Here is a 15,313-nt window from a genome sequence, read left to right as displayed (position 1 = left end):
ACCATGCTCTTTCTCTCCTGGCCTCCCTTTCGCCCATCTCGCTGCTGCTTCTGGTTATGATCAGAAGGCTCCAATACACCCACGTGGCTGAGCCTCGTACATCTTGGCAGCAACCACCAGACCAACAAGAAGTCAGAACAATAGGAATGCAGCAGATTTGTCGCCGCAGCTGACCCCTTGAACAAAGCAGCCACAGCGACTGCATGATGCACCGAGTAGTATGTACTCCGTAGGTAGATCAAAGTCCCGAGGGGCGGGAACGCTATTTTGGGGTCTGCAGGAGCACGGCATTGAACCCTGCCTCGGGAGTCGGGACTTGGCCAGTCGGTGGATAAATAGCATCCAGGTCCAGATCCAGATCCAGATCCAGGTCCAGGTCCAGGTCCAGGTCCAGGCACTTGGCAGTATTCCGAAATTCAAGCGGCATGCAACGGCAGAAAACGAACACACTGTACCTGCACCATCGCCATCACCACTAGCATGAACATCAATGAAGAAGACCTCCCCACCATACTCTTTCGGCGCATCAAAAGAACAACAAACTGGCAAGCAAAGGACGGATAATTGAAGGAAACAATTTGTCATTCATTGTTCTACTCGGAAGCCACCGCGGATGATTCCAACTCGAGTCTTTCCTCTGCGCACTTTTGCGGCCCGCTGCAGATTCCGGCCAAATGCCGTGACCTTGTCGGCTCTCACTAACAGCCGTTATGCCTCTAACTGGTCCGATAAACTACGCAAAAACGTCCTTCTCAAGTCAGAGCTCGAGGCCGTCACTCCCACAGCACAAAAACTACTCGCCACCGGCACCTGGAGGCACAGGAACGCTAAACCCCTAGAGGAAGAAGTCCTCGAGGAAGAAGAACAAGCAGATGACGCCCAGCCCAAGAAGAAGCCCACCCGGTCCAGGGCTGGCAAGGCTCCCAAGGGCGACAAGACCAGGGTCAATGTCGTGAGCGACGAACTCTGCGACGACATTCTGTCTTACATCGGGCCCTCCCTGGACCGGCACAAGGGTTGCGACCTCCTCGACCTCTATCCCGGCGTCGGCCTTTGGAGTCGCAGGCTCAACGACTACCTCCAGCCGCGCTCGCATATCCTCATGGAGCCTGATGATGCCTTCTATAAACCATTCCTGGAGGACCTTCTGAACCGGCCCGGCACCAAGCTAACCCCCAAATCCGGCATGTTGTGGAAAGACCTGAACTCGGTCCTAACCCCGGAATTCCTGCCGCACCAGAAGCTGGCCCCCGCAGTCCCATAAGAACGACACGCTGCTGGTGACGGCCAACATCGCCTTTCACCCGCGCAAGCGCTACATGAGCTTCGAGTCCATCGCCCGGCTCGTCCAGCACCAGTTCATCGACGCCATCCGGACGGGCCAGATCTTCCACCGCTACGGCCAGGTGCGCATGCTGCTGTGGACGCGGCGCGACGACAAGAGCTGCATCGTCGCCCGCAGCATGCAGCGGCGCAAGCGCAGCGCCATCGACGCCGAGCTGCACTGCGAGTACCTGCACGAGGTCTGCGGCAAGTCCGGTCCGGACTCGCACTGGTACGTGCGCGACGCCAACCTGGACCGGCTGAGCGCGCAGATGACGGCCAAGCGGATGCGCGAGCGCGGCCTCGTCATGCCGGAGCGGCGGACCCCGCAGGAGCACAAGGACGCGCTGGCCGAGCTGGACAGGGGCGACATCGTGGTCGCGGGCGGCGCGACGCCCGTCTTCCAGCGGACCTACCACGAGACCCTGGCCTCGATGGAGGAGGCCTACGAGTCGCAGGAGTTTGCCGCGGACTCCGAGGAGCGTGCGCGTATGCGGAGGCTGCACTGGCGCGGCAATTCCGACATCATGCGGTTCAAGTCCATCTTCGAGCGCCAGCAGGCCTACGACGCCATCACGCAGCTGCGCACGAACCCCGGCGAGGCGACGGAGGACGAGATCCAGAAGCTCGAGGCCGAGTGGGACGACAGCTTCAGCCGGCTGCCGACTAGTAAGCGGCTCGACTACCTCAAGTGTTTCGACAACGTGCACCTGATGCGCCAGGACCCGCCCGCCATGATGTGGGACCGGCGCGAGTACGAGCCCCTCGAGACGACGGTGCTGGACTTCTTCCCCAACGTCGACTGCAGCCTGCTCGACATCCAGCCGCGCACGCTGCACCCGCTCCTGACGCAGACGGGGCCCAAGTCGAACCGGGCGGCCGACATGTTCGACCTGCTGACGCGGGCGCTCTTCATGGCGCCCGCCGGGTCGCTGCGTAAGATGCTGGACGGCGTCTGGCCGGGGGCCGCGGACTGGATCATCCCGCGCTGCAAAAGCCTGCACGACCCGGCGCTCGGGGGCCGGCCGGCCAAGGGCCACTACGGCGGCCTCTCGCCGCGCGTGCTCAACCACCGGCAGTGGCAGGAGCTGCTGGAGCGGTTTATGGAGTGGCCGTTCCGGCCCGAGTACCAGGAGCTGCTGGCGCGGTCCCAGGACGACAGCATCTCGGATGACCACGACATGGATGATCCGTAGGGGGGCTGTCTGGCCTGTTCTGTATGATTTATTCATTGTGTAGGATGTTGTGTAGATAGATAGATACCTCCTATTGAACAGTTGGCAATGTACAAATATTATACACATGTACTTGATATCCCTCATGCCAGCCAGGCTTTCTTCTCCTGCGCCAAATGCGCTTAACACTGATTTCACAAGCGAACCCGAACCACTATTGGGTTGATGTTACTCGGTACACATTGCACGGAATCCAAATCCCAGTGTTGGCTCTTATATCTTACGATTTCATCTCAATGTGTGCAAGATTAGTTGTCATGGTAACGAGGTCTAGCCATCTCCCTTTTCTCACTTTTTGATACTGTTACTAAAAGGGCAAGGCTTCGCTTGTTCAGCAGTTGTTCCGTTGCACCGCAGAACGGTACTACGTCACACGATGCGTTATGCACATATATGTACATGTACGTGACTGCCGAGCTTTGCAGGGTATTATCATGTCGAAAAATGGGATTATGGAAGAATTACAATGCCAATTGCTAGCACGCACACCGAAGAAGGCGGACTTGTTTCATCCGGATGCAATGGAGCGAATAGGCCAGTCGAACACAGAAGTCTTTCTATTCCCATTGGATGGCTTAAGTGATGGTGAGTCGTTCAGAAATCATGACCGAAAACAGGAAAAGTAGATAGATGGCTGCCGAAGTCCCGTTGCCAAGGCCGGCCGTGAGCGGATTCTCAAACAAGCGACACGCAATCGGGCCTGAACGTCGTTGGACGAGTCATCCGGGCGCGGGATGGACAGGCAGGCGGGCCTGACTGGGACGAGGGAGAATAAATGGGGGGGTTATTAGGTTCACAAGTCATACGTTGTCGACAGAGTTGAGGCACGAGGGTGAACAGAGAGGGGGGGAGAGAAGTGAAATGCCGTCCTCAAATGACAAATGACGGGATTCTAGACTAAGACAATGTGTGTGGCCAACATCAACCCGATTCTGGGGCTGTGGCTGAGCCTTGGGTCTCGGAACCGCCCTTGGTGTTTGCTTGGGCGATCGCAGTTTTTAGGGCTGCGCGGATCCGAATTATATCGCAATGATCCCAATTACAGTAGAGCCGCTCGACTCTTACTGTCCAAGCTTGATGCCTTGGGAATATAAGCCCATGATCCGCGTTCTTCTAGAGGGCCGCTGACTGTCTCGAGTCATTCAAAGCCTCGCATCTCCAGCGACGGGACCTACCACCAATAATTTCTTCGCAGGATGAGGCATATCAAGACAGTGCCCACACTGGAGACGACCCAAAGAGACGGGACCAGAAGAGGAAACCCGGCAGGCCAAGGAGATTTGATCTTCCTCCACACTTTCCCCTTTGAGCCCCGGGGGCGGGGACGTTGATTGCGCACTTTGCGTGGTCAGCTCCAACCCCGAGCTGTTGAAGATTTCCAGCAATCAAAAGCTAGCATGGCGACCATCAATGGAGGAGAAGCTGAAATTGCGATGCGCTCATGGACTGGAGAAGAAACAAGGAGTCAAGGACGGTGATGAGGGAAATAATCGTGTGCATATGCATACTTCTGATCTGATACATATATGACTTTCGGATGTAGCCGTAGACACAATGCTACACAGTTTCTGAATCAACAACCGTTCGTCTCACATGCGGACGGACAAACCAGCTGACTGACAGGTAGGTACACATGCGGAGAGGGAATTCTAAGACATGCTCAGTAACGGGGAGGACGGGCGGGTGAGATGCCTAGTAACGAGGCTTGCAACGGCTGACCCTTCGCAATGTGATGTCGCTTAACAAGTATGTATACACACTAATAGTCCAGTAAGCAATCAAAAAGGACGAGAATAGCACACACGAATACGTTGCACGGCGGCCAAGATTACGTATGGCAGATGGGTTTCCATTGTTGCATTCCTTCCTACGTGTTCCCCCGCCTAAAGAAAGCAGGGACAGATGTCACGATATTTAGTATTCTTCACTTGCGGAAAAGCTTTATCGCTTGCTACCTGGCAAGAGCTTGGCGATCCGTTTTGATTAGATGCAATATAGGCCGGAGGGGAAGACTTGTCGTTCGAATCAAGAGCTGGCATGCGAGACGAATCCTTGGTGCCAAGCCATCATTTAGTCAAATTGATCGGCGCCGGTTGTGTCGATTCCCATTCCTCCAACGCTCGTCTTACCCACACTCATAGCGGCCCAGGAACAGGCACGCAATAGAAGACACAACATGCGCCCGCACACTCTCCAGCAGAGAGAGCAGCCAGTAGCGGCACTTTCTGTCCAGCCAAGCAGGCCCAGCCAGTACCCCATAGTGGTGGTACTAACCGTTTATGTACGATGGGAAACTGTTGACACCACTGACCGACCTGAGAGTCTCCTCCTCTTTATGTACTTAGTGGTGCTACATGGTCATTTAACGTTCTCACCCCCAGATTTCATTTGTGGTCTTCAAGAACGAACGATCGAACCATTACGGAATCCCGAGACTGTTCGACAATTCATACGGCAAAGAGGTACGTCACGACGACGACGACGACGCATTGATAACGATGCGGGTTGCTGCATTGCCCTGATTGGCCGTTGATTGATTGAAAACACACCAGCAAACAGCCTGCAACCGACCGGACCTGACCGGTTAGTTGATGCAGCACTACTCCGTACAGCACTTGCTTTGCCTTACCCTGCCTTGCCTAAATGAACCACCTCGCTAGCCTCACTACTTCTTGACACTCACACACACACACACACACACATACACACTCACGACCACACGCTCCTTTGTTTGACCTTGGCGTTCTTACTAACCTCTTTCTTCTCTGTGCCAGCTTCCTTACAATTCGATTCTACTGCCCCAGTATTGTGGTAATTGTTGACGTGTTGTTCTTTCCATTCTTGTTCCTCTTCCCACTAGCTCGACGCGCCCACCGAAACCAAGCAAACGCTCGGCCTCGACCACTCCCGACGCAACCCACGATAGATCGCAACCACCCCCAGCCTACTCCAGTCATTCCGCGCCCATTGCACAACACTATATCGTCCGAGCTGGTGGATATTTCCATTATTGCACCACACCTGTGAGCCTTGTCATCGGTCCTCAACCTCGATCTCGACCTTGACCCGACCTTGTTCCACTTCCTTCTTCCGCCTTTGAAACATCAGCTTCAGCCAGCCAGCTTGTCGCCAACCGAGGGTTACTTGCGCGCTGTATAACAAACTGGTCTGTGTATTGTGGAAGGCTACTGCTGAGACCGTCGCATTCTCTACTCGGACGGAAGGGCTCATTCCTTCAATTGCCTTGAGGCATATTTGTTTCCTCCGCCAAGACGACGACGACCACACACAACCGACAAAGTGGCGGCCCTCAAAGGCTCCCTGTTCTGCCCCACGATGCGCTCTCCAGCGTTTCCCCCGCGGCGCCCATCCCATCTAATACGCTATCTCCTACCGGGCGCCCTGCTGTGCTGTCTGATCTACTACTATTCCTCCCAGCCCGCCGAGGTGCCCGTGACGTACGTTCTGCCCGGAAACAGCGCCGCGCATGACCCCTTCTACACTCCGGCCGACGGCAGCCGGCCGTCATCGCCACTCAGCGATGCCCAGGAGCAGCCGCTCGTCGACGACAAGCCCCCCACGATGCCCTACGACTCGACCGCTGGCCACCCCATCGACGCTCTTATTAAGGTCGCCGAAACCCAGTTCAGCGAGGCCATGGCCAAAGAGTCCCACACGCTCGAAGAGGCCGCCAAGGCCTACCGCACGCGCCGTGGCCGCCACCCGCCGCCCGGCTTCAAGGCCTGGTACGAGTTCGCCAAGAAGCACAACGCCGTCATCGTCGAGGATTTTTGGGACCAGATCTACCACGACCTCAACCCCTTCTGGGGCCTCGATGCTAGGCGCATCCGGAAGGAGGCCTGGGACTACGAGATGACCATCAACATCCGCAACGGCAACGCCAGCGCCGAGAGCGACTGGTTCTGGACCACCATCTGGCTGTCCATGATCAAGACCATCGAGGAGTACCTGCCGGATATGGATATCGCGCTCAACGCCATGGACGAGCCTCGCTTGGTCGTGCCCTGGGAAGACATCAACCGCTACGTGCAGAAGGAGAAGGAAATGCGCGTCATGGTCCCCCCCAAGGACGTCGTGTCCGACTTCAAGCCGCTCCCGAAACCCGGTACGGATCGAAGACCTTCCACTCGTAACAAGAAGTGGGAGTCGACCGGTAAGGAACATCAGCAATGCCTGCCCGCCCGCTTGCAATCCCCGAACATGTGGCTAACTTGAGAACAATGCAGAACCCTACTGGTTGATTGCGCGCCGAGGGTGCCACCCCCAGAGTCCGGCTCGACTGGCCGGCACCGTGCGATCCTTCGACAAGACCCCAGCCTTTGTGCCGGCCAATGCTAGCCCGCACCAGTACCGCGGCTACACTTCCAACTTCAGCTTGTCGACCGAGTTCTGCCACCAGCCCGATCTTCAGGCACTCGAGGGCATCTTCATCAAGCCCCTCTCCACCTCGGCCACCAAGGTACTTTTCCCCATGTTCGGCGGAAGCAAGCTTGCCGTCAACAACGAGATTCTGCTGCCGGCGCCCATGTACTGGAAGGAAGAAGAACGGTTCACCGGCGATGGCTATCAAGGCGGCCCCTGGAAGGAGAAGATGGACAGCGTCATCTGGCGAGGCGTGGCCACGGGAGGGCGCAACAAGGCGAACAACTGGAAGAGCTTCCAGCGACATCGATTCGTCTCGATGAACAACGGCACCAAGCTCACGCGCGCCGAGGCCGAGGTGGAGGCGCCCATCAACTTCGCGATGCCGCTGCCCGAGTACAACCTGACGGCCCAGAAGGAGGCCAAGCTGGGCCAGTGGGTGCGGGACGTGACGGACGTGGCCTTTACGGAGCTCATGTGCGACGACAAGCTCGAGGGCCCGAAGGAATGGGGCCACTGCGTCTACACGGACCCGCACTTCCAGATCGAGCTGGGCCAGCCGCTCTCGTACCAGTTCGACTTCAAGTACCTGCCCGACATCGACGGCAACAGCTTCTCGGGCCGCTACCTGGGCTTCCTGCGCAGCACGAGCCTGCCGATCAAGAGCACGCTGTTCCGCGAGTGGCACGACAGCCGGCTGTTCGCGTGGAAGCACTTTGTGCCCATGGACACGCGCTTCGGGGACTACTACGGCATCCTGGAGTACTTTATGGGGTACGGCGACAAGGTGCTGGCGCACGACGCCGAGGCCGAGAAGATTGCCATGGCGGGCAAGGAGTGGGCCGAGAAGGTGCTGCGCAAGGAGGACATGCAGGTCTACGTGCTGCGGCTGCTGCTCGAGTACGCGCGCATTTCGGACGACCGCCGAGAGACGATGGGGTGGGTCGAGGATCTGGTATGATGAAGAAGTAAGGGCCCCGAAGTCTCTTAGTCTCTTCTTTCTTTAGAACAACTTAACTGTTGATATGACGCCACGATGTAACACAAGCAAGCATCATCCATGTATATACTTGGCCTGGGACTGAGCGCCTGGGAGGAGGGCGCGCCTACGTTGTACATATGATATCGTAGTATAGGTATACCGGGCCAAGTGGAAGGGGATAGCTAGCTGGAGGAGGATCTAGCCAGGATGATGGAAGCCCAAGCCACGACGAGATTCGGGGGAAGGACTATTTCGTGAATGGCCGTCAAGCTAGATGATACGGCTTGCTCACCATACAGTGTGGACCGCACGAAATAGAGAACGAGGAGAGGGAGGATGCTGGCGGTGATGATGCCCAAGAGGCTTTGGAGGAAACAACAGCATACATATCCATCCATCAGGCGGCGAGAGTGTTGGAAGGAAGGGCGGTTCGAGACCTTTGCCCATGGGGGAGGAGATACCCATTTTTAGCAGACGACAGGCGTTGGGGAGTTTGTTCACAAATGAATGAATGGCAATGTTTTATTGTTGTTCGGCATTGGGCAGGTTTAGCATCATCACATAGCATTGAATTGAATTTACTGTACTGTCATTGGCTTTGCGTCCTGCATGCAAAAGAGAAGGGCTGAAGAACATGTAAGGCCTGGGTTGCTATGGTCATGTCTGCCACATCTGCATATCACTGTTCGCAATTGATGGCTTCAGACACTGGGGTTTGGATAACGTTCGTAGGCGAGACAGACAAAACAGACAGACATCACTTGTCGGGGTCTTTGTTCTCTACGACCCTGATTTTAGGTGACATTGAGAACCCTCGAATCAGGAACCGCCGTAGCGAATCATGCCACCAGAGGCTTGGACTCCGCTATGGGCGATGACGTCAATTTTCTAGCGTCTGTCTCAAGGTGTTCTCCTAGTCTCAGCCAGGATAAGGGAAGCGCATGCGGCTGTGGCTGTGGTGCATTGCCGTGGAAATCTTGGAAGACTGGGGGAGAAAGCAAACAATGAAACGGCTGGAGGAGGCCTATGACGTCTCTGTCATTCGGCTTGGGTGTACTAATCCATCCCACCATTCAATCTGTATATAAGTCCTGGAATGCCCACTGTGTTGGATGGCTTATAGATATTTCCAGTCAACATCATTGAACCAAAACCACCACACGCATCCCAAATACCAAATCAACCAACCCAGCAATCATGGATTTCATCAAGAAGGCAGCAGGCAGCGGCAGCGGCAGCGGTAGCACCAACCAGCAACACGCCGGTGGTGCCCCTCAGCAGGATTACGGTGACAAGGGTATGTGACTTCTTTTGCTTCCTTCTTCTCTTCCGGTCTCCCAGAAAAGTAGCTAACCTTCCAACCAGCCGCCGGTATGCTCGACAAGAAGTACAATGGTGGCAAGCTTGGCGAGGGCAAGCTCGAGAAGATCACCGACGGTCTGCGCACCGGATACGAGAAGGCCACTGGGTAAGTCGACACTCTTCTCTCCCTTCCCCTCTCAACACACAGAAGACTTCCTGCTGACCAATGTCATTTTTGCGGGTATGCAGAAACAAGGTCAACCCCAAGATCTCCAACTAAGACTAGTTCTTGTCGTCGGTCATGACATGGCTCCGGGAATCAGCGAAAGGGCGTTATATCGGCTCAGGGACAGGGGCTCCTATGATTTGCAATTGGGATACGCGCTCATACAGCGCCATGATTAATACATCAATTACTGCCGTATGCTCAACCGTTTTGACACTCAATCGTGTCTTTACGTGTCCTCACGAGAAGGGAGAGTCATGATGCTCGTGCTGTTGGCCCAAAAACAATCTGACAAAACGTACATCGGTCCCAAACCGATCTTTGCCCCAAATCGTCGCGACCATTCCTTACAAAGCCCAGACCGAAAAGGGAAACAAAGAAACTCCAGAAAATGCATCTAATATTTCATGGTATCCAACGCTGTTTCTGGGCCACATTCTTCTTCGTCATATCGTACCAAGTAGCATCACGCATCTCCAAACACGTTTTGTAGCAGCACGCCACTATGAATCCTCATAGAAGACTTGTATCGCCATGACCATGATCCAGAGTAGGAAGATGGCGCCAACGAGGGCAAACGCAAAGACGGCTTGCCAAGACTGACCTGTTCTCTCCAGATTAGTCCCCGATTGGCAAGCAGTGCCGCGAAGGCTGAAGTGCTGAACCTTTACAGCAGACAAGAAAATGAAGGGTTAAGCACTCACATATACTCTTCTGCTGCAGCCAGGCCAGGTTGGCAATGCTATTAGCAGGATCGGGCGTCCGGTCAAAGACCAGCAAGTTGCAATTGGAGCTGACGGAGCCCGTCGGCCCCCACAGCTCGATGCTGACGACGATGAGGCCGACCATCCACAGCACGAAGAACACGAAGGCGCCCACAATAACGATGGCCGGCAGCAGGCGCCGCTGCGAGATGAGCCACAACAGGCCGCCGATGAAGACGATGGTCAGGCTCGCGACGGTGATGAAGTAGGGGAAGTACCAGGGGATTTGCAGCGCGAGGGTCTGCTGGACACCGATGAAGGTCGCGAAGACGCCGATGATCAGGCACGAGGCCACCAGCATGATGATCATCCAGACGTTGAGCTGCACCGCCGGCCAGTGGTACTTGTGGACGCGCGCGACGCGGCGCTCGTAGACGAGCGAGCCGCTCGCCGTCGTGGTCGAGGCCATGGTGTATATTATTTGGGTGTGGCCCAGTCGCGTCTCTCTCTGTATTATGTTTCTATGTCCTCTCTTTCTTCTTCCACCTCAACGTCGTCGCTTCCGAGTGCGTACCCCGGCGCAATGACTGGACTGGACTTGGGGCGGAGATGGTATTTGGAGTGGTTCGATTGAAGAAAAATATCGGGGGTACTCGATTCGACTCCTGACGATGATCGCTGCCAATTGGCAAATCGGAAAATTCGATATGTTTGGCGTGGGGAATTGAAGTGACGCGATTCTCGGTTTAATCGTCGTGGTATTTAGAGAGTCTCTTGGTCGTCGTCGGCCTCCTCCTCGTTCTGTTCTAGCCTGGCCTTTATAGCGATTGCAGATGGAATGGCCCCGAGAGAATTGATGCCCTGTCTGTCTTTCCGTCGAAGCCCGAAAAAGGCAGAGCGAGGTTCTGGTGAAGTGCCAGCTCGCACACTTCGACTCGTGCTCGACGATGATTGGATTGGGCTTCAATGCGACACGCGCGAAGGTGCAGATGCAGATGTGCATACAGCGTCCGCCCGGTTCTGGTCAGTGGTCGGTCAGTGGAGGGAGGGGCCCGTGGCAGGCACCCGGGCTTATTAGGCCCAAGTTTAGCGAGTCGAGTAGGAGCCAGCAGGAGCCCCCGCGGAGTGAACAACTCAGTGGATGGGATGGTGGAGTCACGGCAGACTGCGATCTTCTGACTAGGATCGAAGCATCGACTTCTTGCCTCACAGTATTGGGCTGTTTTTTCTTCTCTATCTTTACGAACAAGCAAGGCGACCTACGTTTATTTTGTCGGGCAAAGGCAAAGGTTCGAAATGGACCATGTAGATGGCAGAGGTGTGTGCTGCTTGCTGACGGACAATGATCAATTGAATTGACCGAATCTCGCCGTCTCTTCCCGTCCGTCGCGCCCGCGTCGATTCCCGGCGTGGTTGAGACGGGTCTTGCGGAACCCTGGCCGTTTAATTGCCATGCAACGGGGAGTGAGTGTGGAATCGCTCACCGTCAGTCTTCGGCGACTGGCCAATGGAACTGACTCAACAAAGCATGTGGCAGAGAGAACATCTCCAAATTCAAATGGTCATTGTAATCTGTGTGCTGATATAGAGTCCCAGAACTGTCCGCGCCATTCAACTTATTTGTCTCCCTTCTTTAGGTCCAACATGGACCACCGGCGCAACGCAAGATCACTGTACCTAGCCAGTGCCCAAGAGACCGCTAAAACAGATCCGATCTGTTGCGGCGGGTTCAGCAGGTGGTAGAGAGGGTGGGACTGCCATCAATGGACACACCCATACCCGCTGTAAGACGTTGCCAATGTAGGGGGCTGGGATTGTTGTGCTGCAACATGTCCCGAATCGGACTCAATCCCGGTCATTTCCTCACTCATTATCGAGGGCCATAATGAAATGTGATTGCAATACTGCATTTGTCGTCACTATATTGAAGCAAACGCCAATTTCCCTTGATTTACCCCCGAGGGTTCAAGTTTGGCTTGGTAGTAAAATTCTAGTAGTACTAGTAGTAGGTATGCTGAAGTTAGGAGAGATGATCTGAGACTTTGCGAGGTTGGCCCAAAGAGTTTCCTTCCGGCACGGGTAATGGCCCCCCAACCTTTGTAGCGTCCCGAGCCTTGAGTCAAGTTTCAACTCCCGCCGTCGATATATCCTCAACACCGACCGACCAACCGACCGCCATTACATTTGGCATTCGACCTTCGATTCGGCATTCGATATTCGCGTTTACAGCAGCGACTCCCCCAGCGCGCACCGCACCAGCGAGCACCCCGCCCGCACCGTCTCGTGCGCGCCCGTGTCGATCTCGGGCGCCAGGCTCGGGTTCACCTCGACCAGGTCCACCGCGACGAGGCTGCCCGTCTGGTGCACGCACTCGCAGATGTAGTCGCCCTCGCGCAGCGTCAGCCCGCCCCTAACAGGAGTCCCTGTGCTCGGCGCCCACATCGGGTCCAGCGCGTCCACGTCGAACGAGAGGTGGATCGGCGTGTCCGACCCGATGTGCGCCAGCGCCATCTCCATGACCCGGCCGATGCCGTGCCTGTTTCGAATCGACCCGAGTTAGCAGTCAGTAGTAGGGGGGAAGAAAGAAGAAGAAGAAGCGCAGAAAAAGTAGGTTGGAGTGGAATGGTGAATAGGTAGAAAGAAAGAGCATACCGGTCAATGTCGAACATACTGAACGCCTTGATGCCGTTCTCCCCGCAGGATCTTCTTCTCGCCCGGGTCGACGTCGCGCAGCCCGATGTAGACGAGCTTCTTGAGGCTCAGCATGTGGTCCTCCTTCAGCCAGCCGAAGTAGTCCGGGTTGTCCTCCTTGGTCAGGCCCGTCACAAAACTAACAGGCATGCCGTGGATGTTGCCCGAGTCGCTCGACTCGGGCGTGTTGATGTCGGCGTGGGCGTCGACCCAGATGACGGCGATCTCGCGGCCGAGGCGCTCGCGGATGGCCTTGGCCGTGCCCGCGACGGTGCCGATGGCGATGGAGTGGTCGCCGCCCAGCGTCAGCACCATGCGGCCCTCGCGCGCCTGCGCGTACACCTGCTCGCACAGCCGCTGCGTCACGGCGCTGACGTGCTTGGGGTTCTTCATGTTGCGGTAGGGCGCGTCGTCGGCGGGCGCCAGGTCGGCGTACGAGTGCACCGTGTCGTCGCCGTGCAGCTTGTAGTTGAGCTCCTCGCGCAGCTGCCGCAGCAGGCCCGACTCGATCAGCGCGGAGGGGGCGGCGTCGACGCCTTGCTTGGCCTGTGGGTGTGACAATGTGGTAAAAATTAGCTCCTTTTCTATAGTAGTCGTAGTATCTGGTTTGATATCGTGACCAAACCCGCCCACCAGCAGTAAACAGACACAGTAAGTGCAGTAGGCTCAACGTACCTGGCCGCCGGAGAAACCAACGGCGACCACCCCGAGGTTGTCGGGGTGGGAGAGGAATTTGGACTCAATCATCGAGGTGTTCATGCTCAGCTAGGTGTATATACTAAAGAGGTCGGTAGGTGAACGAGGTGTAATACGGGGGGTTCAAAGAAGAAAGAATGCTAGTAAGCGTTAGTTTACTCGTGGGCTCTTATTTCGTCATATGAACAAGGGAAGGGTCTAAGTACCTAGATAGGGAAGCAAGCAAGCAGGGACGGAACTAAGCGAAGGGGACAAGTCTGAGCAAGTATGTAATACGTATGAGAGAGAGAGAGAGGCACAAGACACAGATATATTTTTTGGTTCCTGGTTGCACCCCACCGACTATGAGTCCATACTAACGGCAGCACAGGCACATGAAGATAGGCTTTTTCGCTCTTGTTAGTACAGCCGAGAAGGATGACGGAGGGGCAGCCAAGCAGCTTATCGATCAGGGCTCCCCCCTCGGGCCCTTGTGGATGGTGGGGTCGCCTTACCTTGGATTCCGCGCTGTCTGTGTGTTGCGTTGCCGCATCATTCCCTCACGCATCACGGCCAGAACTGCTAGAACTACTGCATATTACCTCTCTCAGTAGGTAGAATCCCAATGCTACCCCAGCTGCATGGACTTTGATCTACACTATTCCCGGCAGAGAGCTAAGCTCAGCTATCAAATCATCAAACCGAGCATGAATCGTTGGGGTCCAACCATTCGTCACTGGACAGCGCTCTTTGTCGTGGCTTTTACCTGATAGGAACTCCATCTTGTCGGCAGATCCGATCGCCCAATTTGCATTTTGCTTTTTGGATGTTGCCAGTACATATGACAGACCTAGGTATGACTAGTGCACTGCAGCTGGATGGCGAACCGCCCGGGCGACGGTGAAACGAACTGCTGGAGGGACTTTCAGCTTCCGCATCCCTCGTGATGCATTTCTCTCACATCACCTCTGCCGAGACGAACGGCAAAGCCGTGCTCAGCCGCACTGGCGGTTACGAGGATGGAGGGCCGAACTATTACCTAACCTACTGGGACCTACTTACGTACAACTTACAACTGGGCAAGGCCAGGGTTTGTTGGCCAATGATCCACTTCGTGACACGCTGCGCGACAGGACATGCCTGGTCCAGCTGCTTGCGACATTACCAAATCATTACTGCAACGAAAGCTTGCCAGCTCACGACTGAGTGCGGCATTTATCCCTCGGGATAGAGAGACAGATCCCGTCACCAATGAGAAGGTCAAGTCTGGCAATCTAAGATTGGATGTACCTACCTAGGTCAAATCAAAGAGAGCGCCGGCCGAGATGGGCTGAATAGGAAGGTAGTCTGTCTGCTGGTCAGCTGGGGGTGCTCTGGGGTCGGTCTGGACTCGGTGTCAGTCCGTCGGTTCCACGAGGCTACATGCGGGCACCACCTTGCTTGCCCATCGCTGTTCATGCCGAGTGTCGATCCCTCTCGGAGTCGGGCTGGGACGGTTCATGCCGTAGTAGCGGAGTCGGTCGCCCTTCTCCAAATAATTGCGTTCAACTTCAATCGGTTTCTCCGGCTCAACCGCAAAATTGTCATGAGCATCCCGGTTCATGAATTATTTGCTTCTCCGATCATGTTTACTCCAGTACTTACGTTCATCCGTTTCCTTTTTTGCCTAGAGTCCCCAATCCCATCTACCCACTTAGCCAATATAGGCCCGTCGATCTTGCAGCTCGCCCAGGACCGGGGCTTGCGGTGTGTGCCGACATATCTCACACCGCCACCAAGCCCGGCAGGCAGG

General features: G+C 55.6%; 6 protein-coding genes across 6 annotated transcripts; 4 read left to right on the top strand and 2 right to left on the bottom strand.

The window, feature by feature from the left end:
• Nucleotides 1–613: 613 nt before the first annotated feature.
• Nucleotides 614–2,519, top strand: PG994_012782 (uncharacterized protein; the record flags this gene model as incomplete). The annotated part of the gene is made up of 2 exons (XM_066864191.1): nt 614–1,210; nt 1,257–2,519. The coding sequence occupies 2 exons, from the start codon at nt 614–616 to the stop codon at nt 2,517–2,519; spliced, it is 1,860 nt and encodes a 619-aa protein (XP_066710339.1).
• Nucleotides 2,520–5,894: 3,375 nt separating this feature from the next.
• Nucleotides 5,895–7,902, top strand: PG994_012781 (uncharacterized protein; the record flags this gene model as incomplete). The annotated part of the gene is made up of 2 exons (XM_066864190.1): nt 5,895–6,732; nt 6,806–7,902. The coding sequence occupies 2 exons, from the start codon at nt 5,895–5,897 to the stop codon at nt 7,900–7,902; spliced, it is 1,935 nt and encodes a 644-aa protein (XP_066710338.1).
• Nucleotides 7,903–9,120: 1,218 nt separating this feature from the next.
• PG994_012780 (uncharacterized protein) lies at nt 9,121–9,395 on the top strand (the record flags this gene model as incomplete). Its single annotated transcript, XM_066864189.1, has 2 exons — nt 9,121–9,220; nt 9,289–9,395. 2 exons carry the CDS (start codon nt 9,121–9,123, stop codon nt 9,393–9,395), a joined length of 207 nt encoding a protein of 68 aa, XP_066710337.1.
• A 559-nt stretch (nt 9,396–9,954) lies between these two features.
• Nucleotides 9,955–10,624, bottom strand: PG994_012779 (uncharacterized protein; the record flags this gene model as incomplete). The annotated part of the gene is made up of 2 exons (XM_066864188.1): nt 9,955–10,055; nt 10,156–10,624. The coding sequence occupies 2 exons, from the start codon at nt 10,622–10,624 to the stop codon at nt 9,955–9,957; spliced, it is 570 nt and encodes a 189-aa protein (XP_066710336.1).
• Nucleotides 10,625–12,378: 1,754 nt separating this feature from the next.
• Nucleotides 12,379–13,605, bottom strand: PG994_012778 (arginase; the record flags this gene model as incomplete). The annotated part of the gene is made up of 3 exons (XM_066864187.1): nt 12,379–12,691; nt 12,827–13,392; nt 13,522–13,605. The coding sequence occupies 3 exons, from the start codon at nt 13,603–13,605 to the stop codon at nt 12,379–12,381; spliced, it is 963 nt and encodes a 320-aa protein (XP_066710335.1).
• An 862-nt stretch (nt 13,606–14,467) lies between these two features.
• On the top strand, nt 14,468–14,819 carry PG994_012777 (uncharacterized protein; the record flags this gene model as incomplete). Its single annotated transcript, XM_066864186.1, has 2 exons — nt 14,468–14,611; nt 14,655–14,819. The coding sequence occupies 2 exons, from the start codon at nt 14,468–14,470 to the stop codon at nt 14,817–14,819; spliced, it is 309 nt and encodes a 102-aa protein (XP_066710334.1).
• Between the last annotated feature and the right edge of the window lie 494 nt (nt 14,820–15,313).

Source organism: Apiospora phragmitis (genome assembly GCF_038363925.1).
Source record: "Apiospora phragmitis strain CBS 135458 chromosome Unknown utg000010l:1.0-9815664.0:9184709.0-9829525.0, whole genome shotgun sequence".
Taxonomy (NCBI): domain Eukaryota; kingdom Fungi; phylum Ascomycota; class Sordariomycetes; order Amphisphaeriales; family Apiosporaceae; genus Apiospora; species Apiospora phragmitis.
Note: the sequence above shows the minus strand (reverse complement) of the source record. Positions and strands in the feature narration are given on the sequence as shown.